This window comes from Eucyclogobius newberryi, unplaced genomic scaffold, assembly GCF_026437365.1.
Source record: "Eucyclogobius newberryi isolate DKJ021-1_F unplaced genomic scaffold, fEucNew1.0.hap1 SCAF_6, whole genome shotgun sequence".
NCBI classification, from domain to species: Eukaryota; Metazoa; Chordata; class Actinopteri; order Gobiiformes; family Gobiidae; genus Eucyclogobius; species Eucyclogobius newberryi.
The window spans coordinates 17,105,123-17,127,878 of NW_027316278.1; the positions used below are offsets into that span (position 1 = coordinate 17,105,123).

Consider the following 22,756-nt stretch of genomic DNA (forward strand, 5'->3'; position numbering starts at 1 on the left):
CTGAACCTTCTCTAAATGTGATGTAGGCTCCAGCTCTGGTTTATAAACTCAGTAGGTGAAAGTTGAATTGTTCGGATCGCTTTCTTCATACTGTCCAGACACTTGTGAAGTTGTGACGTCTGGAGCAGATCTTTTGTCCCTCCACACATGGATCTGCTCCACACATGGATCTGCTCCACACATGGATCTGCTCCACACATGGATCTGCTCCACACATGGATCTGCTCCACACCATGGATCTGCTCCACACATGGATCTGCTCCACACCATGGATCTGCTCCACACGATCTGCTCCACACATGGATCTGCTCCACACCATGGATCTGCTCCACACATGGATCTGCTCCACACCATGGATCTGCTCCACACCATGGATCTGCTCCACACCATGGATCTGCTCCACACATGGATCTGCTCCACACCATGGATCTGCTCCACACCATGGATCTGCTCCACACATGGATCTGCTCCACACCATGGATCTGCTTCACACATGGATCTGCTCCACACATGGATCTGCTCCACACATGGATCTGCTCCACACATGGATCTTCTTCACACCATGGATCTGCTCCACACATTGATCTTCTTCACACCATGGATCTGCTCCACACATGGATCTTCTTCACACCATGGATCTGCTCCACACATGGATCTGCTCCACACATGGATCTTCTTCACACCATGGATCTGCTCCACACATGGATCTGCTCCACACATGGATCTTCTTCACACCATGGATCTGCTCCACACATGGATCTGCTCCACACATGGATCTTCTTCACACCATGGATCTGCTCCACACATGGATCTGCTCCACACATGGATCTTCTTCACACCATGGATCTGCTCCACACATGGATCTGCTCCACACATGGATCTTCTTCACACCATGGATCTGCTCCACACATGGATCTGCTCCACACATGGATCTTCTTCACACCATGGATCTGCTCCACACATGGATCTCACCTGTCCGAGGCTACGTCAGTGGCTGCAGTGGCGGTGCTCTGCCAGCAGGGAGCGCGCCTGTTGAAGTTGTCCGTGTGTTTTTGAGGTTAAAAAGCATATGCTCAATTATCATTGCTGCTTTAACTCCCGCCTCTCTGACGTGACACGCCCCGCGTCTGTACCTCTGTAAAGTGTGTGATGTTGGCCCTCAGGAGCACATGGCGTGTAGAGCTCATCTGTGAAGCGCAGTCTCCACCAATGGTGGTCCATACTCTGCTACATCAGGGACTACAAGCCCTCATCACGCCCACTGCAGCGCTGACAGCTTCTGGAGCGACCTAGAACAGAATAAGAATAAGGCTGTTTGTGTTTGGTTGTGTTTGGTTGTGTTCGCCCCGGGCTGAGCTGCGCTGGGACCTGCTGCTGGATCTGGATCTGGATCTGGGTGTGTGAAGTGCAGTTTGGTGGAGAAGAGGCTCTGGCACGTTCAGCAGGTGGAGAGGGCGTCGCAGGCAGTTGTAACTAACAAGACGATATCTGGTAAGTTTACTGATGAAATGCTACTTTACTAAACTGATAACACGTTGACTTTCATGGCTCTTTTATATAAATTAGAATATATTCCGCTCTGATCTTGTAGACGCGTGACACTGTGTGGGAATGTGCAGTGAAGCATTGTTAGAGTAAGATTGATGTCAGCTCTGTGAGAACCTGGGCTCCTGAGTGCTTTAATGAAGCTTAATGGTCCAAGTGGAAAGTGAAGACGTTTTTTAAAAAGTGGGTGATAAGTTGAAACACCAGCCCACACAAGGAGCCCCTGTGCTGGAGACAAGGAAAGGTTGACTCTCTCACTGTAAGAAGTCAAAAGTGATTTGTGGAAAAGGCTGAACCAGGTGCAACCTCAGGAAAGTAAAAGTCAGTGTTTACGTGTCATTAAGTCTGGTGAATCCTCTCTGAAGAATGAAGTCTAGGTTTAAAACGTGAAAGTTAAAAACCAGATAAATGTCAGAATATTATGCTTTTGCCAAATGGAACGTAGCCAACATATCTCCACTATCTCTCTAGTGTGAAGCCCATAATGATGCGCATTTTACATAAACACCCTTTTTTGTTGTAATTTCTAAAAAATGTTAAATACCTCTGTCTGTATTTTCAATCTTCATGACTTCCTTTTTATTCAAACCAGTCGTGTCCAGTTATCAAAGACTTTCTGTGCTGATCTGTCCAAACAAAAACAGCAATTTTACAGTCTTCTATTTGAGTTTTTAAATAGTATGTTGTGTTGTGTCTTTCATTTTTGTTTGCTTTTATTACAGGGTGCCCTTTTCTATTGTTGCATGATTTGAAACTTGTGCAGGAAGTCAGTTTGAATGTGCGGTTTGAGTCAGAGAACGAGAAGTTGGCCCCGATACTGCCTTTTTGAAACTCAAAGCTTTTCAATCGTAGCGCTTCGAATTGTGTGTGAAAAACGACTTGTGCATGCAGAAGATGTGGAGAACTGACTTGATTCCTGAGTTAAATTATGAAAGCTGATCTCCAGATGAGAGATCAGCGAAGGGCCATGTCTTGGTACCAATTTTGACCTAAAACGTGCCGCGGCGATGATTCAAAAAGTCCTCTCGAGAACATTTATTTTTGATTGCACAATATAAAACTGAAGACATTCATCAACCAACACCCCTTCTCGGCATGTGTTTTTGTCCATAATTTATTCATCTCCATAGCAACTACAGCTAAACAGGAGTGAATACCAGAGATTGCAATGTTATTTTACTTTGTTCCAGTAAGGGAGGGGCACTACTATTACGTTTGTGCTCCTTTTGATTGGATGGGTGTGTCCAGGTGTAGCACCGGGTGACGCGGGCCCCGAGCATGGCTGCCTCCCTGTCTGTGGAAAGTTTGCTCCGGCCTATCGCCATCAGCAGGAGCGTTCACGGGTGTGATTCGTTCCAAGAATATTCCCCTCCGGCCACATCTTCAGAGAGAGAGAGAGCCTTTCACATCAAAGCTCACATCTCGTGCCCAAATATTCCTCGTCTGCGAAACTCTTTGATTCCACTGACGTCTTCATATTCTTTCATTTTTATTCGTCCAAGTATGTGGAGATCTGACACCCAGACAAGGTGCTAAAACTGTAATGATTATTTCACTTCTTCTTCTTAGAATTTGTGTTTCGATGTGTTGTTCTGACATGTGGATCCAACCTCATGACTCATCAGGGCAAAGCACTTTAGAAAATAACACGTATGATTTTGAATACTCGCCTCAGCAGATTTAGCCTAATTGACTTTAAGTTACACCTAACTACACGTTTGGTTCAAGTGCGTCAGAAACTGTCACATCAGTGCTTCTGTATGGCTGGTGTGTTGCTGAAACCAGTCATGTCGTCTTTCCTTTATCTCTAAATCATCATTTTGATAATGTATGTCAGAGCTATTAATGCATAAGATTTCAGATTGTAAGGTGGAAGTAAAGCAAAGTAAGGCTGGAGACAAACTGGATGTCTCAAGTAGAAGTTTATTCACCATCAATTTGACCACATTATGTCAGAATTGGTTAGAGTCCTGCGCGACCACCTTCCCGCCCGTCCATGTTTTCGCCTGCATTTTGCGGCATACCAAACGACGCTCAGTAATTCACCGTTGATGATTGCGTAGTCTGCGATTCAATTATTAGTTTGTTCTGACAAATTGCAAGATCGTGCTGAACGCAGACCTGAGCAGGGAGAAAGAGCGAGAGCCTCGGTGACCTGGGACTTTTAATTGATGTTCAGGGGTCAAAAATACCTGAGTTGTGGCAGAAAGAATAAAGTCTAAAGAATAAAGCCTAGAGAATAAAGCCTAGAGAATAAAGCCTAAAGAATAATAATTATAATGCTAATGCTAATGGTAATGCTAAGAGAGGAAATGTCCCATCAAAATAAAAGAGGAAGAGGGAGTGAAGGCATTAATTGCGCCCCCAACTTTTATGAACTAGTCGGCACTGTTGCGACGGGCGTTCTCGCAACCTCCATTTTATTGGAGTTCGGGCCGAGCCGATCGCGTCTATGTCCTATGTGTGACATTCATCAATGTTCAGGGGGTCAAAAATGCCCGAGTTGTGGCAAAATGACCATGAATAATAATAATAATAATAATAATAATAATAATAATAATAATAATAATAATAATAATAATAATAATAATAATAATAATAATAATAATAATAATAATAATAATAATAATAATAAGAAACCTGGCAAGGTTTCTTATTATTATTATTTTATTATTGTTTTTTTTTTAATTTTCACTTTATCTTTTTATTTTATTTCATTTTATTTATTTAATTTTTTTCCTCCATTTCCTATTAAGATATGAGGAGTTTTGTTTATAAGAGTTTTTTTGAAACTTCCTATAAGTTATCTGTCGAAACTTTCCCCCTGTATCTACTGCGTTGTGTGGACAATAAAGAATTATCTTATCTAAGAACAAAGACTCGTCGCATTCCATTCCATGGCTCGAGCCAATAAATGCTGCTATAGTGCTTGATATGTAATGGTTTAATTTAACGGTGCACTTTGTCAATTTGGTGGAGGTGGATGGTCTAATGTTGAAGTGCGATACATACATGCGTCACTAAAGAAAAATATAGCAAAAAACAATCATATTGAAACTTTACTTTGTAACTTTAAAGCAGGAAAACCCCAATAAACCCTGTATAATATTGTTAAACACTTAAGTAGTAAGTTGCCATCTATAATTCGTCACAGAAGTTGCTTTTCAACACTCTACAGCTCATATCTTGGCGTAAAAAAATTAAATGATAACACAACTTTCCTCGCTAGTTCAAAGAAAATACAGACTCGGTAAATATTGATCCCCTAAAAATATTGTTCCAGTTTTGATTTATTGAACAATCTGGCCATTATAGTGATTATCGTGACCGGTCTAATCTCAGTTTACGGTAAAAACATTGAACATTCCAGGCAAAACCATTATATTTCCATGGAGACGAGCAGACAGGGGGCAGCTCTCTAGAAAAGTTACAGTGTACCTTTACTAATGCTCATTGATGTTACGTTTGAGTGAATGGTGGTTTGCGGTCGTAGAGAGAGAAGCTCATCTTAAGAGAAGTCCACTACACCTTTAGGAGCCGCTCTGCCTGTGCAAACGCAGCTGATGCCGTGACTTCATGACTAGAATTCCAGCCATTGTTTGGGTGTGTTGAATCGCGCTGCCAAATTGTTGTGGTGGCAAAAGCAGGGAGATGTCACCAGAACAGAATTCACCTTTTGTGTTCGCTGGCAACTGCTCAAAATGCCTACTTCCTTTTGTTCTGATTTCCTTGGAAGTCTGAAGTAATTTGTAGCTGCGATGTGTAAACTTAAAGCCGCACACCAGCCACTCATCCACACTTATCGTCATTCAGGGCTGTTTTTCAGCATACTATCTCCCCGCTCTTTTTATGGTGTTAACCGTGGACATTTACGCCGGGGAATTGACAGGGTGCTGGCTAATAATGGCTGCTCTATGGGAGAAAATGCTGCACTAATTAACACCACCAGAGGCTACTCCCTGTCGTTATAACAGCGTCACTTATTTCTTGAGGCCAGTGTAATAATGGTGAGGCATATTCCTGCTAATTGGCCCGGACTGTTAACGAGAGCTTGTCCAAAGCACTTGTGGAATGTAGAGAAGATGAAACGAGCCAGTGTGTGAAGAGAAGTAAGTGTTTAGTTCAACTGTCCTGCTGCATTTGGGCTTTGGAGCTGTGTGTGGTTGTCCTGTTTTATTCTTGGGACCTTTTAATGTGAAGGGCAATGCCTCTGAGTAATGTGTTTTCACAACCCACGCACGATGTCAAAAACTGTACCAATCTAATTCTGTTTTATCATTTTCAATTTTTTCACTTTTTAATGGAATAATACCAGTTGTAAATATAAGGGATAGTTTTACACCAATAAAGTGGCAGTTTGTGAAGAAACGTGCAAAAAATATGCTGAAAATGACGTGAAGTTTTGATTAAATCACCCCAGGGAGACTTTTTACAACCAACCAACACATACAATCTTTACATACAGTATATCAGATCAATAATGCCAATTGTGTCATCTGTTTCTATTCTCAAAATTGTGCATTCAAACACCTCCAGATCCTAACCGTGATTTGGGATCCACATTAAACCATTTCCTGCTCAACATGAATTAACAAAAAGTAAATGACTTTAAAAAAACAAGTACACGTTAATTAAAAGTATATTGAATGATTTCTGATATACAATCTTTACTATTGTCTTCTTATTGGGTCTGTGTTGGAAAAATGACTTGGAGCTAAATCTAATTGTCATACAAAGAAAATAAACATTGAGATTCAAATATTTACTAAAGTATCAACTGTGATTCCTTTGTTAAAATTGAAACCTTGCTCTGCCCATTCCAATTATATAAGCCGTTTTGTCTCGCCACTTGTGCAAAATCTATACATGCACAAGTTAAACACAATGCAATGTTTTGTCACCTAAACACCATCACATTTATACACGTCAAAAGAACATTTCATGAACCTGCCATCTCTGCAGGCACTTAAGCGAAGTCTAGTCATGTGTATTTGCTTTCAGATTCTTCCCATTCCAATTTTTGTTGTTGCACAATTCATGTCAAGGAGACTTCAGTCAGCTGTGAGTAAAACTTAGACAAGTCCTTAGATAACGGGGACTTTAAAGGGCACTCATCTGTTCAATTGAGATTAAACGAGACTAGATTAATCTCCAAACAATGCACAAGGCACACAGTTTCACATTTGTGGCGCAGTGGTTTGGTGGTTGGCAAGGCAGCGGGCAGTTAGAAAGTTATATGCACATTTTTGTGGCTTTTGTCCTTGTGCCCGTGCAACTGCCCACATTGAAACGTTTGGGTTTGGCAAAATGCACTCGTTATATGGATCAAGAATAACACAATGCCCACAAAGGTAAATCACATTTTTATTGTGCACCTGCAGTGTGATGCTGGGCTTCACAAGGCTCCAGGTTTGACTCGCCTTCTGTGCAAAGTTTGCATGTTTCTCTGTGTCTGGGCGGGTTTTCGCCGGGTGCTGCGATTTCCCCCATCATTGTAAAACATGCACAATAGCTAAGGTTGTCCTGACCCCGATCTGAAGCTGGATCCCCTGGTGCTGTACTGCAGCTGCTCACTGCTCCTGACAGTGGCCTCAGTGGCACTGGTTGAAGGATGGGTCGAATGCAGAGAATGAAGAGATCAGTAGAGTATACGTAAAATTAACCTGAACTTTCTTCATACCTTGCCATTGCAGCTGGGATTTTACAGAGTTGACACAAGGAAATACATGGGAGCTTGGCTATCAATTGTTTATAAAAGTTGTGATGAAAGTGCAGTTTGACACGTTGCGTATACTAGAGATAGAGCTGCAGATATTGGCCAATATTTTCTTCGGGATGGCCTTTAAAGAACATGAATGAAAAAAAAAATAAAAAAAAAAAAAAAAAAAAAAAAAAAAAAAAAATATATATATATATATATATTTGTATTTTCATATTTTTCTTACGCAGAGCAAAACACTGTATAAACTGTAACAAAGTTTACATTAATGTCCAAACTGCCTTGCATATCAGCCTCAACATATGAACGGAAGTTATCAGAGCAAGTCAATGGCCACTCTTCATATTGGGTGTTCCCATTCTCCATTGATTAATCTCCAAATTGTCTAGGGTAACGGTGATTTCACTTTGACTGGAGATGTATTATTGTTTCATTCAACAGATGAGCAGCCACATGATTTTCACTCGTGGGTTTGAAAAGAAGGTATCAGAAAACAGTGAGCATTTGTTTTTTTGGGCTGCTTTTGTGAGTCCGATGATAATATAATGGCTCTGCAATATTGAGTATATGTTTAACAATGTAGTCTTTGTTTTTCAGAGTTTGCTGAACTTGTGTCGCAATGTATCTGAACCTGATTGGCCCTGCTCCGTGGGGCTTCCGAATTGCCGGAGGCAGAGATTTCAAGAAGGCCGTAACTGTAGCAAAGGTATTGTACACTTTGATGTGTGATTAAACTTTGTCACCTCTTATCAACCCATATCCTCTGTTCTGGACTATGCCCCGCCCATAATGACATGCCAATGCAAAGTCAACTTCCTCATTTTTTACATTGCTTTCCCTGCCTTTTGTTTTTGTCGATGGGCCCCTTTTCCCTTGACTTCTGAGTCTGTACAAATGGATGGAAGTAGATTACATTAGAAGGAAGTTAGTGATTACAGTAAAAGTGGAAGTTTGAATGGGAGGTGACAGGCTCCTGCTCCAATGGGGTGTCCCAACATGTGAACACCAGCACCACGTGTATAAAATGAAGTTCATCCACGTGAATGTTGTTTTGGCTGATGATATTTTCCTAAAGAAGCTGAAACAATGCCACAGTAAGCAGACAGTGTTCAGTAAACACCTCCAGGAAACCCTGCTCAGACTGACCTCTGTGTGCCAGATGCACTCTGCCCACTGCACATCACTGCTGTAGACTAAATACTAAAATACTATTTTCCTTTATACCAAAGGTAAATGACATGAAACCCTGACAGGGATGTGCAACCCGTCAAATCTTCCTTAACTTCAAAGACATTTATTGTTGGCCCCTTCTTGCCACGTTTTGCCCCCAAACATCTTCACAGCTATAAATATAACCTCGTCACCCTTGTCCCATTTTTGTAACCGCTGTAAACAAATCATTGTCTCTCATCTCAAATATCAAACGGAGTCGGAGGCACCCACAGAGGCAGAACATTTCTCCATAAATGTGTTTTGTAAAATGTTCCCAGACACATCCACAGTGCAGTTTGGTTTGTGTTTTTAAAAGGGGATGTTTTTGGCACTGGACAACATGGATGCCCTCTCTTTTATTCCTGTTGACCATGGTGATGCATGCTTTTGGATGGGAGGGCACACTCTAGAAAAAGAGCCCCTGACTGCTGTAGGTTGATGTGTAACCAGGCAAAGCTCACTGTATTATTGGGCAGAACCACAGCATCTATTAAATGGCCCTCTTTGTGGTTATATACCTCTGTTGTCTTGGCTTAGACATACTTGTGACATACTTAGTCATACCAAATTGAAGTGAACAGACTGTTGTGATTTGCATACTTTTAATTCCCCTCATTTTAATATTGTAGGATTTTAGTGAAACTGTGGTCAAACTTGAGTTGGCTTTTTGCTTTAGTGAGCCTTTTGTCTGGCTTGTGTACCTTGGACACATGGACAAACCACATGGACAGACCACGCTGAGACAGTGGCTGGAACATAATGTTTTGGGCCATTAGTGAGGAATTCCTTTAGATGTGGAAGTATAACATTGGCTTTGACATGTGGCGAGCCTGGGGTCAAAGGTCAAGCCCAGTCAAACTATCAAGTAGTGACACACTAATGACTTATGCCCAAGAGTGTCATAAATCTTCCCTGCTCCATACATCCAAGACAAAAAATATTAATACCAATTTTTTAATTCCACTCTGTGCTCTCTTCCGCAGGTCAATGATGGTAGTAGGGCGGCGCAGGGAGACCTACAACCTGGCGACATTATATTGGAGATAAATGGTGAAAACACGAAAGACATGTTGAATGTGGAGGTCCAGAACAAGATCAAATCCTCAAAGACAGAACTGCAGCTGCTGGTCGAGAGGTGTGTTCAATCACTAGTTCACTCGCACATTCACACAGGCAAGGCGGGTGAAGTGCTTTGCCTAAGGACACAACAACAACTACTGTAATGAGCTAGATTCAAACCATAATAATGTGTGTTTATTCATCCAGTGCCACATTGTTCTGGGGTCTTTTTCTCAAACATTGCATTCTGCTCTATCATGCCTGTTCTGTACAAACACAGCGAGTGATCGCAATCAGGGGAAATGCCTGCATGTTTTCTTCCTGTGCTCTTCACACACTTTTTGGCAGAATTGTGTGTGTGAATAATTTAGATGTTTGTGCAGGATGGCTACTGTAATTTGCAGCCAATTTATCCACCCACAAAAGATTAAAATGGCAACTGCATGCAACCTTCATGAAGCGTTTCCAAAGGCTTCACTATATTAATATATATGAAGCATTATAAAAAAAGAGTGTAACATTAAGGGTAATGTGGCATTCTAATACTTTAGAGCAAAGGCCTATATGGTTATCTTTTAAAAAAAATAATAATGATTAAAGTTATTTTCTTTTCTTATCAATCTAAGAAAATACAATGCATAGAGGCAATCATAACATCATGCAGCCCTGAGCCACAGAAGGATGAGTTGTAGTGGTTTGTTGGTAGAAAATTACAGGAAGTGACATCATCCTAGGGATTCCATCCAAAGTTTGTGCATGATTTACAAGCAAATTTTGACCCTCTAAACCAGGCATGTCCAAACTACGGCCCGGGGGCCAAATGCGGCTCTCAGACCAATTTGGTTCAGTTGGTCCAAACAATAAATTGTACTTTTTACTACAAGATTGGAAAAAATCAAGCATTTGATGTTATACCAACATAATATTAATGTTCCAAGTCTTATTAAAGGTGTGGAGGCTCATCGAAACTATGTCAAATGCAAAATTTTTAATGATTGACTTCAACATTGTCTGGTGGTTTGAGGCCCTCTGCTCCGTATATGTTTCAAACTGCGGCCCTCTGTGTAAAAAGTCTGGACACCCCTGCTCTAAACATTAGTTCAACAAATTTAAAGGTGCTCTCATTCATTTTTAATTGTCAAAAAATAGTAAAAAAAAAAAAAATTGTGACATTAGATGAATTGTTGTTGTTGTTGTTGTTGTTGTTGTTTTATGGCGGTTGGCATCCAAGTGTTGCATTACCGCCAGACTTTATTCCTCAGACTTTGTGATGAGTTTTTATCCCAGTGGTGGATGGGTAATTTCCTTGTGTGATGTCATCAATTACAAAGTAGAATTGTATAAACCCTAATAGCTTTTCTGGAATTACATTTGTGTAAGTTTTAGCTAAATTTATAATGCATATATTTTAACTTTAAGCTGTTTGAGCAGTAGAATATGACGTAGCCCTGTTCGTGGTGTTACAAAATGATTACCGTATTTTCCGGACTATAAGTCGCACTTTTTTTCATAGTTTTGGCCGGGTTGCGACATTAAAAGGGGCTGCATTTTCTCTGTCGTTGCTTCTCTGTTGTTTTTTTTCTTCATGCAGGAATCTCTTTGGGTTTGCCATGATGAGCCATGATCTGGGACACTGATTAGCAGGACTTTGGTAGCGGTTTGCGAGCCACTCAGAGCTTACATTTTACCATGGATGACGTTTGCTTTGCTTTGAGTTTCTTTGAGTTTCATTGTCTTCCTTGTGTTAAGAACGCATGCATTATCCAGAAGAATTTATAACCCTTCACCCTCTTTCTATCTAAATATTTCCCAGCTTACCTCATTATGTCTTTGTCATGGCAGAACAAACAACATTAAACCCTGCCCAGTACAAAGCTGTGTGACTCATACAACTGTTTAGTCATATTTAGTCTTTTATCTGTGTCATTGACCGATCATTTTAAGGTATTCTCTTTGTCTTCTGTCGCATTGCTCTATTTTCCTCTTCACATTTGCACTAATGACAATGATGTGGGCCACGACACAGCTGGTTTCAGAGCTGAGATCACATTGTGTGAAACAGAATTATTTAAACTGTGGATTTCTTTAATGAAAAATAAACATAATTATCTACTCTGCACTTTAAATGGATCCTTGGTCCTAATTTTAGATAATGTTGTTATTTAAATTCTTGGTACACAGAGGAATTCTTACAGAATTCTTTAAGAATGTCCCTGGGGCAGAGTGACAGCAGGCCGTCTCAGTGATCGCTATGAGCAGAGCTTTAAGCAGTACTTTGTAGTTAGTTATTTTCAGTCAAAAACATGTCTTATTCAGAGCAAATTGCTGCTACCTAAATCTATTTTTCCACAGGAGTGAGACATGGGTTTGCTTCATAAAACATAAGACATCTCTATGCTGTGCAGCTCCAGCAGGAGAAATGTGCTTGTGAGTGATTTACCACAGGCATTTAGGCCTTCCTGTGAGCTTCATTACACTGGGCTCAACCCAGAGCTGGGGCCGCCTCTGGCCCTGCAGCCAGGGGGCCACTGTGTTTGCATTGGCGCTCATATTTTCCCTTTCAAAATTCAGCGATGGCATTTCCAACAAAGTAAGCTTTATTTTTAGGTTCTGTAAAGGAAAGTGAAGACACGCTGCATAAATATTTCTAAAGCAGAAATTGATTTTCTATAAATCTTCCAAACCAGTTATTTTTACATATTTGAGAAACTCCCACATGATTCAAAGTCCCATGTTGTTGAATGTAGAACTGATTATCACTTGTGGCCTCTCATCTTAGACTCTAGTGTGTCTATCAAAAAAAGATAATACATTTTATGATGCTGACCATGACCTATATGTCTTTAAAGGGCTGAAGTTCCTGCTCTCCCCCAAACCAATGGCATAAACTCTCCGGACCGGCTCACCGACCGCTTTCAGGTCAGTACCAGTAATTACCTCTCAGGCTTTCATTCATTTAATTAAAATCATGAGATCTTTTATAATCCTCATATTTATTATCCAGTGGTAGTTAAGTATTTTCAACAGTTTTGTCTTGATATTTACAGGAGTCTGTAATTGTGAGTCGAGACGAGAACCGGAACTACACCGAGCACTTCCTCCCCAGGCCTGCTTCACTGTCCCCTGGACCTTACTCACCTGGACCTTACTCACCTGTCCCTCCTGCAAGTCCCAACAACAACAAGAGGTACACAATAATATGACTTATTCAAAATTTTATATAGGGATACCGTTAAACAGTGCTCTTTTGGATTTGTGGACCATAAAGTCAATTTCCCATTCATTTTCCCAGTATGAATTTCAAATTAAAACTAATTTGAAAGTTTTAGACTTTGCTTGGGTCTAATCAGCTCTGTGGTAAGTAATGAGCACCTATAATTTTATTTAAAATATCTTTTTGAAACTTTATAAACCGTAAAGTTCGTAAAATATTTGGACCAATTTTACATGTGTTTTTTGGACTGAAAACAACCGCTTCATAGACATTAGTTGCCACATAGCTGCTTAGCCTTTTAACTCTTTATATTTTAGTTTTTCTACATCTCTATGGCAAAATTGAATAAGAAATGTACTTGTTGAGCTCCTGTTGAGCTTCATAATGTGCATTATCAATTAGATGTTAAGGTGTTTCTTCAGTAGGTATTTACTATTGTGGCTCCTTTTTAAGATCCTTTTCAGCTTCAAGTTCAAAGCATTTGAGTTTCACTTCAACCATGATTTTGCCAATAAACTAATAAAAGCTCATTTTCTTCATGTAACGAGCATTTACAGTAAAGTGTCATGATGATATTTGTGTTGAAAGAGACAGAAAACTGTGAGCATAATCTGTGATAAACACTCCTCCAACAGCAGAACCAGTGCTATGATGAGTCCACAAAAGGCTTGTTGTAAAGTAAAGGAAAAACGGACGTTAGTGGAGCCGGGGGACTGTACTGATGGAACAAAGGAAATGCACAGGATATCACATTCCTCAGTTTTATTCACATTAACAAAAGGCAGCGTGGAACTTTCACTGTGGCTCCTCTGCACTGCTTTACATTACAATTTTATACGTTGATAAACAGCCTTTTGTAATGATCTTTTTCTGGTAAAATTTTTGTTCTGGTTCCTCTCAGGAATTGAAGAGCAAAATTGGCTCCATCTTTGTCATCTTAAGCTCTGGTTTAAACGCTCAAATCATTGCCCTGGACCTTATCCTAGCGCATTTCCTCTGCATCTTTTTACAGATGGCTATGATACTCATCCTCTTCTGTGCATGTCCAAAAACATTTTAGTTTAGTTTTGTCTGTATTTGTCAGGGACCATGTGCGAATCCATTAATGTTACAAAAGAAAGATAATTTGCACCAGATTCATCGACTGCTACTTCCCATCTGCAGGTGCACACAACAGTAAAAAGTACACATTACAATACAATTACGACTCACTTAAAACCCCTTTATTATCAATAGCTCAGTAATTACTCAATGAAATGTCACAATTCCAAATACATTAGCTGATTTCCTACAAAATGAGTTCATGCAAATAAGAACAATGAATTCTGCATTTACAATTTAGCTTGACAGATGTTGACACCGTTGACTTTTGTGCTTGCTTTGTACTTTTTCAAAAGACCAGGGAAACTTTTCGGGACTGTGCAGTTCCTGTTAACATTGGAGCGGATATTTTGCCACAATATCTCTAAAAACACAATTTCTGCTCCTCATGTGTTCCATTTTGCCCAATCCCAATGAGCTGTTAATTCAGTGTCCAGTCTCCTATTTAACAAACTTTCTTTTTTTCTCCCTGCAGTGTCCAGATGCGCTCTTGGTCTTCTGAGGACAGAGGATTGTCCAGACCACTGTCACAGGTTGGTTTATATCTGTTGTAAATTCTGCTTTGATTTGTGCTCTTATGGCTGCACTTTCTTTATGAGAATAGTTGGCCGCAGTCTAAAGGAAAGTGCTTGCTTTGTTCCTTGCTCAGTCTTCATAATGTCTGCACACCACAAAAGAGACATGCCCTTTATTGTACATGGTGTTTTCTTAACTTATAGAGTAGATTGGGTTTGGTTTTTCAAATGTCTGATTGTCGCACTAACTCCAGGAAGCAGAAAAGGTTTGACATTTATGCTGCCTGAACCTTATAAGCTCAAAGGTCAATGTTTTAAAATGATCCGACATTCAACAGTTCAGTAGCAAGGAGCCCTTTCATTCAGGAAGTAAATTTAATGTATTATGACACTATACAATAACCTTTCAGAATAGAGACTCTGATTAAACGAGCATTATGAAGCTTTTCTAGTTGTGCCGCCTGCTTGTCTTTATAGAGACGACTTTTCCTACCTAGAATATTTGTATGTAGTATGGTGTTAGACTTATTGGTCTTGCGTTTATTCAATTACAGGCGATTTAAAGTACCCAGAAATGGCTTTTCACTGAGTAGGGTCGCCTCGCCACAGATCTGACCTGTAACTTGGCCTGGTAGCATCATCCTTTTATCACCTTAAGATGAGTGTAATGCATTTAAGAAGGAATGTGACAATAATTTTGAGTTCAATTTCAATAAGTTTGTTTATGTTCAGAGAATGTATATATATATTTCATTTGTTTTAATAATACTGATCAAAGTTAAATTTGTAATCAATATGAGCGGGGACAAAAACTTGATACTTTGCATATGGCTCTGCCCTTAGTGCCATACTGTGGAGCATTCCAGGTAAAGCAATAAGATATCCATGGTGTACACTCCTCGAGAAAAGTTCCATAGTGCATCTTTAAATAAAGACTTCCCCATATGTTCTGTGCTAATGCTCTCTTAGTGAAATGGTCAAATGTAGACTTGGGTTATCAGCAGATGTTGGCTGAACTATGTTCTACTTATTTACCGTTCCAATAACAAAACCATGAGAGGCCGAGTGTCTGGAGACCTCACTATGTCACAGATGTTGTGGGAAAGTTTGTCATCAGCTATTCAATAATGACATGTAGCACGACGAAGAAATAACAATCAAGACCTTTTTGTAAATGGCTCGAGGAATTCCATCCATTTTTATAGCTTCTGGATAAGTTTAAAGTATGCCGGGGTATGAACTTCAAAACATTCACACATTCCTTCTGTGAAACCCCAGCTGAGAAGATCATATTTTAAAATATCTCATCGAGTTTGGGATTTTTCTTCTTGTTCACAGGCAATCTTGAGTACAAACGTGCTGGGACACTCGTGTGCAGGCTGCTGGAGCTCTGGTTTACGTTTTGGGTCTTGATCCTTTTCAATTTAAAAAAAAGTCTAGCCATGGTGTGACTCAGGCCTGTCATTTCAACTCTGTGATTATGTCCCTCGAAACAAATATTACTACAAATCAGCACCAGTGTAGTGACGACTGTAATTTACCAGTGCAAGCATTCTAACAGTGAATTGTTGTAATTTGTGTTCATAAAATAGTGCTGGAAGCAAAAAGGGAGCAGCATAGTTTTATTATGGACACACGAGAGGATTTACTTTGATCTGGTGGCACCACAATTGAATCACGAGTCAGATTTTCTCCTAACCTATCTTGTAAATAATGTACCGTACAGTGTAGTAGGGGTTGGGGAAACACTGGCAAGCTTTTTACTAGGAACTCTTCAATTAATTTGTGAAGAATAGCCTGGAAAAGGTCTTGATTTGGGTTGTGCGACTGCTTGCCAGGTCAGTATAAAGCAGTCGTGAGATGTATTGCCCCAATGACAACAAGCCCCTCTGTCCTGGCAGAGCGGTGCAGAGTGCTGGTGTATCAGGTGATCGGTCTCACTGAAAGACCATTAAAACAGGTTTTCCACTCTTGTTTGGCTCTGAGAGTGAGGAAAGTGGGATGAGCAACAGGATCCCCCTTTTTCCACAGCGTTGGATATCCTGAGAAAATGCCTTGTACAATGGCGGCTGTGATGGCAGCGGCTGGTGGTGCTTTTCTCCTGCGTCACAGGCTTCTCGTTATGTGCTGCAGATGAAGGAGACAAGGCTGTGCTGTGGTCTTTTTCTCACTCACATCCTGTAGACATCGTTGGTGTGATATTTGTTTGGTTAACGAGATAAGCTCACATGATTTACCTGAGCGTGGGGCCACTAGCCAGGGATTAGTTACATGCTTGCTTTGTTGTGAATTGTTGGTGGTCAATGAGTACGCGCCTGACAAATGTTAAAACATGATCGGTAGCTTCTGGTGATTGACTACCATTGTTTATATTTTGTACAGCCAGCTCATTGACTAAAGGAAGAAAAGCAAGGGCGTCTACATTCCAGGAAGCAGGGCATGCGATTGTATTTGAACTTGCTGGCACTGTCATGACTGAGAGCATCTGTTTATATCATCAAGAAACGACCACAACGGGGCTGTGTTTTGACTAACGTAGCCAAAACCAAAACTGCTATTCACAAGACATGACCTATCGTGGGCCAGAGCACCAGCCTCAACGTCTGGCTTTGCCATCGCTGCACTTTGAGGTCCCTGAGGGTGACTAAGTGGCCTTTTGGATCCTGCGCTTTGGAAGTGTTTGTTTTAAAACATATTTCCTGCCATGCACCGGGCCAGCTCTCTCAAAGTGACACTGGCGGAGATCATGCAGACCATGATCGTCTTAAATTTAGTCTGCAATGACATACTGTATGTTCCCGAAGGCTTTATTCAGACGAGGCAGGAAAAGTACACGCACATTCCGCCTATAAACCATACATCACTTTTTTATTCCTGCTCGACTGGCAAACCAGTGACTGCAGTGACTCTGCGGCAACGCTGTGGTCATCTCTTTAAGAAGAAATAGACCTGGCATGAACAAATTGTCATAACTATTTAATGTATGTTTCAAATCAGGAAGTTGGATGCATTTCAATTGGCACAATGTGACGTTAATTAGTGAAGAGTCTCATTCCTAAAGGATACAGTGACATTCGGGACAGAGGTTTGCTTTAATGATGTTGATGAAGATACTTTGTAATCATGGTCTATTTCAAGTCTGACTGGAGCAAGGCTGCTGTTGGGTTTGGCAGTGGGTCGTGCTGCAGAGCCAAGCCAGTGTCGAGGGGGGGGGTTGTTTTCTTCCCTGTGACCGGACAGACGGAGGCCTTTTCACGTGGACTTGGAGCCATGGAGTTTGGTCTCCATTGTGACATTACTGCGGCGGCGTGCCTCTCCTCATCCCCTCTGATAGATCAGCCTTGCCTGTTTTTCTTTCCCCTGGAGTGGAAAGGCAAACTTGGGGGACTTTTGATTCCAGGAGCGTTCCAAGCCTCCAGGCCAAACTCGCACAAGCCATTCAGATTTTCCTTTTCCTTCTTTTTTTTTTTTGTATTGTGAACTTTTGGCTTTAACATAGATATTCCTTTTTACATCCTTGTTACGTTTATGCTTGAAGTTGCTATCGAGGGAACTGCATAACTAGCTTTTACTATGTTTTGTGCTAAAGTAATGACACTACATCATCTGTACTTCAGTAACCGCGTACATTTCAGGCCCATAAATTATAAATGTGAGGATGAAGAACAGTTTGCAGTTAACCCAAAGTCTTAAGATTTGCTACACTGAGCCAGATGCGCGTACTAGTGACATTTTTGATTTGCCGTAGCCGTCGGGGGACACTCTTGTCGAAATATGACTACGAGTGTATACTTTACATTGAATTCATGTGTTTTCCAGCACCTTTTATACAACACACATGGTTTATGTCTGATTTCTGCTATAATATAATCATAAAAACAAGAATAGGATTGTATTTCTAAATTTAAGTCAAAGTTGTCAAAATACGTCTCACCTCACGTATTTATGAGCGCCGCGCATGTAGGAATAGCACGACATTGTTGCAGCCGCTCAGTTATGAATATCAAATGTTGGTCTATAAACTAAAAATGTAATGCGTTTGGGTCACTGTAATGGCCACCAGATGCAGAGCGATCTGGAAATGCAGTCGGTGCCTGGTGCAGGGCGTTATGGGGATGAATAATGTGTTGCTTGTAGCCGCCATGGTGGATAAATAAACACTTGGCCGCATTCATTTTTCAGTGGATCTCCTGGTGGCAGTTCGAGCGAGCCCCTCCCCCTGGACCACCTACTGTACCATCACATGAGCCGGATTTGGCCTTTTCCCCGTCACGTCATTTTCAGCGCTCACACATGTACAATTATTCGGGCATTACTGAACTGCAGAAATGTTAATCGGCGCATAGGAACAAATGACTATCTATTTTAACTAATCCACATGCGGTTAGTTCGAGTCTGTTAAAGATATTAAATTTGTTTCAAGTTTATTATGGATGAAAATAAATTGTCCGTCTGGAGCTCTAGTGAATCGTCTGTTAAATCATATTAAAATGAATGGCTTAAAGGGGCGCCATGTAAACATTTCTGGTGGAGGCGTTGCTTTGCCCATAATGTTACAAAGTTTGGCATTAAACGTATCTAGAACTGTGGAGACGAGTCTGTGACTGCACCAGGCCAAGTTACAGGTCAGGTCTGTGGAGAGTCGAGTTCACTCACAAAGGATACATGTTTTTATTTGTGTTTTTGTTCTACCAATCAAACACCTGTATGTTCGTTAAATGCATCTCGAAGGAGACAAGCGGGAAAGTTACAGACTGCAGCTTTAATGGACGGTGCTATTTTACTTTAAAATTTGGATGTCACGATGTCAAAGTTTAGTTATAGAATTATTGTGAGAAGAAACATCACGATTTAACAATTATGCTCTATTATTGACACCAAGACCAAGCAGTAAATACTTTCTGAACTTTCTGAATGAGAATGTTAAGTGTTTTTTTTTATATATTAAAATATATCGCCAGATGTAAAGGCTTTTTGCATTCAAGGTTACTTTTTACTATAGTTTGTAAGTTAGAGTATAGATTGAGCTGAACTAACAAGGGCATTCAGTTTTTAAGCGTTTAGTCGATCAATCGGTTGATGCACCCTAACCAACATTGGTATTAGTTGACTAATTAGTACAGATGGTTTAATCAGACTTTTTACACATAAATACGCTGAATCCTATACATTTCTGCATAAATAGTTGTTTTGCATGAATTCCCGTGCATCTGTAGTCTTTTGAGTCAGATACATGGTCAGATCACAGAGATACTGAATAGTTTTGAGAGCTTTTGCAGGTCTTGAGTCGACCATGAATTTCTTTGGTGACTACAGCCCTTAAAAATAACTAATTTTTGCTTCTAAAATGGTCATGATTATTGTTATTTTTTCCTTTCTACAATCACATTGTGCCGTGAATAATAACAATTAATTGAATAATCTTAACATCCCTACTTTCAAACCAAACAAAAAAAGACAATTGAAATACCTTGTTGTCATGTTATTACATCTTTTGCCAGGTGAAATTCAGGAGGAAGGAAAACATTATGTACTAAAAAGGTTATGAGAGCTAAAGTATGTTAATGACCTGATTTATATAAACAGTTGTCTCTTGTGCCCCTGCTGTGCTCTATATGTTACAGTATGTGGACAGAGTAATGCACTATCATTGAGACCTAATTATAAGGCTGTGTTTATCAGCGACGGTGGATAATGACTAGGTTGTTCTCAGGTCGTCCTCCAATGAGCGCTGCTGGACAGGAACCACCGTACACAGATTTGATCATTACCCCGCCCGGGACGCCTAATGCCCCCTTGGCCTCCTCCCCTCCACAGCAACAGTCATGTCTGTGGTGGAGGAGGAGAATGAGCAGCTCGACGACTTTTTTTAAGCCTCCCAAAAATAAGAACTCCTCCAGGCCTGTCTAATGTGTCGTCTTTGCCCTTGCCCTGTAATTGAAGCTGCTGGGTGGTAGTGATGATGCAAAAGTCTTCTCGTTAACCAGACCCAATGATCGTCCGCCGGCACCGCGCATGCCGTCTCCCATTGGCCTTGATCGAAAACAGATGCAGCATAAAATAAAATGACAAAGAGTGGGGTAAGACGTGCTAGAATTGGAAACGTGTTGTTGTGTTGTTTATACAAGCCTCCCCAGCACTGCCAAAGTTTTATTGATGATTTTACTGAGATGCTTTCAGTCATATGCACAGACTTTGATGGTTTGGTCATTACAGGTGATTTCAATGTGCATGTTGATAATATTTGTGACAGAAACGCTAAAGAGCTTGATGCTGTCCTTGAAACCTTCAGTCTTACTCAGCATGTGAGAGGCCCCACCCACAGCAAAGGACACACTCTAGATCTCATAATTACAAAGACGGTAAATATTTCAAATGTTAATGTGATCGATGTTGCTCTGTCTGATCATTTCTGTGTCTTCTTTGACCTGTCTGTTTCTCCCAAACCTCTGGTTGGTCCTGCAGTTGTTCAGAGGAGACACATAAGTGATGGCACAGGTGCACTGTTTATGGAAATGATAAACTTTGAAAATGTCTCATGTTCTAATGTAAATGATTTGTTGAACTCTGTTACATCTAGTGTTTTGAATGTTCTGGACACCATCGCCCCTATAAAGGCTAAAATGGTTAAAAATAAGCAGAAGGCGCCGTGGAGAAATTATGATTCGGTCAGGGCACAGAAAAGGGAGTGCCGCAGGGCTGAACGGAAATGGCGCAAGTCAAAGCTCCAGGTTCAAAAAGAGATTTACAAAGAAAAGCTGAACATGTACAACCTAATCTTATGTAGAACTAGGGAAAGATATTTTTCTGAAATAATTGGAAGCTGCAGTAACAACTCGCGTGTCCTGTTTGCCACAGTAAACAGATTAACAAACCCTCCAGCTCAGCTGCCGTTAGAACTCATTTCCACATCCAAGTGTAATGAGTTTGCATTATTCTTTAATGACAAAGTTCAGGGCATTAAAAATGCTATAAATCCCACAATGCAAAAAATTACCCTAAAACCACCAAGACACTTAGAGCTAACTCACTTTGCACCAGTAACTGACAAAACTGTCCATGAGATCATCACCAGTCTGAGTTCATCTACATGCTGCCTCGATGTGTTACCCACCAAATTTCTAAAGTCTGTGCTGAACAGTTTGTTAGCACCATTCACTCACATAGTTAACATGTCGCTTCAATCTGGAACATTCCCAATGTCTTTGAAAACTGCGGTCATAAAGCCTCTCCTAAAGAAGAGCAGTCTTGATGCCGCAGTACTGAGTCATTACCGGCCCATCTCTAATCTGCCATTTTGGGGCAAAGTCCTTGAAAAGGTTGTTTACCAACAGCTCACAGATTTCCTCTTAATAAACAACTCATTTGATGTTTTTCAGTCAGGTTTTAGACCTCATCACAGCACTGAGACTGCTCTTGTCAAGGTGACAAATGACATCCGCCTGAACACTGACACGGGCAAAGCCTCAGTCTTAATTCTGTTAGATCTGAGTGCTGCTTTTGACACTGTCGATCATGGGATCCTCTTACAGAGACTAGAGGACTGGGTGGGCATCACTGGCACTGCCCTAAACTGGTTAAGGTCCTATCTGGAAGACAGGAAGTACTTTGTTGAAATTGGTAGCTGTGTCTCAGACCACATGACCCTGACCTGTGGAGTGCCCCAAGGGTCAGTCCTGGGTCCCCTTCTGTTCAACCTCTACATGCTGCCGTTGGGTCAGTTGATACGCAGTGAAAATGTGTCCTATCACAATTATGCAGACGACACTCAGATCTATGTTTCACTATCGGCAGGTGACTATGGACCAGTAGATTCACTCTGTCACTGCATCCAACAGATCAGTGTGTGGATGCAAAACAACTTTCTCCAGCTGAACTCAGACAAGACTGAAATAATCGTTTTTGGCCCACAGAAACAAAGAGAAAGTGTTAGCGGTCACCTCCAGAGTCTCGCTCTAAAACCTACAAACCAAATTAGAAATCTGGGGGTAATAATGGACTCAGACTTGAACTTTAACAGCCACGTCAAATCAATAACATCAGCAGCTTTTTACCATCTAAAAAACATTGCCAAAATCAAAAATATAGTGTCAAAACCAGATTTAGAGAGACTTATCCACGCGTTTGTCTCCAGTAGATTAGACTACTGTAACGGCCTGCTCACTGGCCTCTCCAAACGAGTTGTAAAACAGCTGCAGTACATCCAGAACGCTGCTGCTCGGGTCCTGACCAGAACCAGGAAGTATGATCACATTAGTCCTGTTCTCAGGTCTCTGCACTGGCTCCCTGTGGCTCAGAGAATAGACTTTAAAGCAGCTCTGCTTGTGTACAAGTCTCTCCATGGCCTAGCACCAAAGTACATCTTGGATATGTTAGTGCCATATGAACCAT

The 22,756-nt window shown here is 40.8% G+C and overlaps 1 protein-coding gene across 3 annotated transcripts in view; it reads left to right on the forward strand.

Annotated features, from left to right (window-relative positions):
- The first annotated feature begins 1,141 nt into the window (after positions 1–1,141).
- Positions 1,142–22,756, forward strand: part of pdlim2 (PDZ and LIM domain 2 (mystique)) — a 31,468-nt gene continuing 9,853 nt past the window's right edge. The window contains exons 1-6 of one of the 3 annotated variants that reach the window (XM_072432890.1): positions 1,142–1,491; positions 7,862–7,970; positions 9,460–9,613; positions 12,393–12,454; positions 12,583–12,722; positions 14,326–14,383. In XM_072432890.1, coding sequence (XP_072288991.1) covers positions 7,884–7,970; positions 9,460–9,613; positions 12,393–12,454; positions 12,583–12,722; positions 14,326–14,383 — 501 coding nt within the window. In that variant the 5' untranslated portion in view covers positions 1,142–1,491; positions 7,862–7,883. Of the gene's footprint in view, positions 1,492–2,866; positions 2,889–7,861; positions 7,971–9,459; positions 9,614–12,384; positions 12,455–12,582; positions 12,723–14,325; positions 14,384–22,756 lie in introns of those variants that run through there. The other 2 variants (XM_072432888.1, XM_072432889.1) reach the window with 2 other exon arrangements.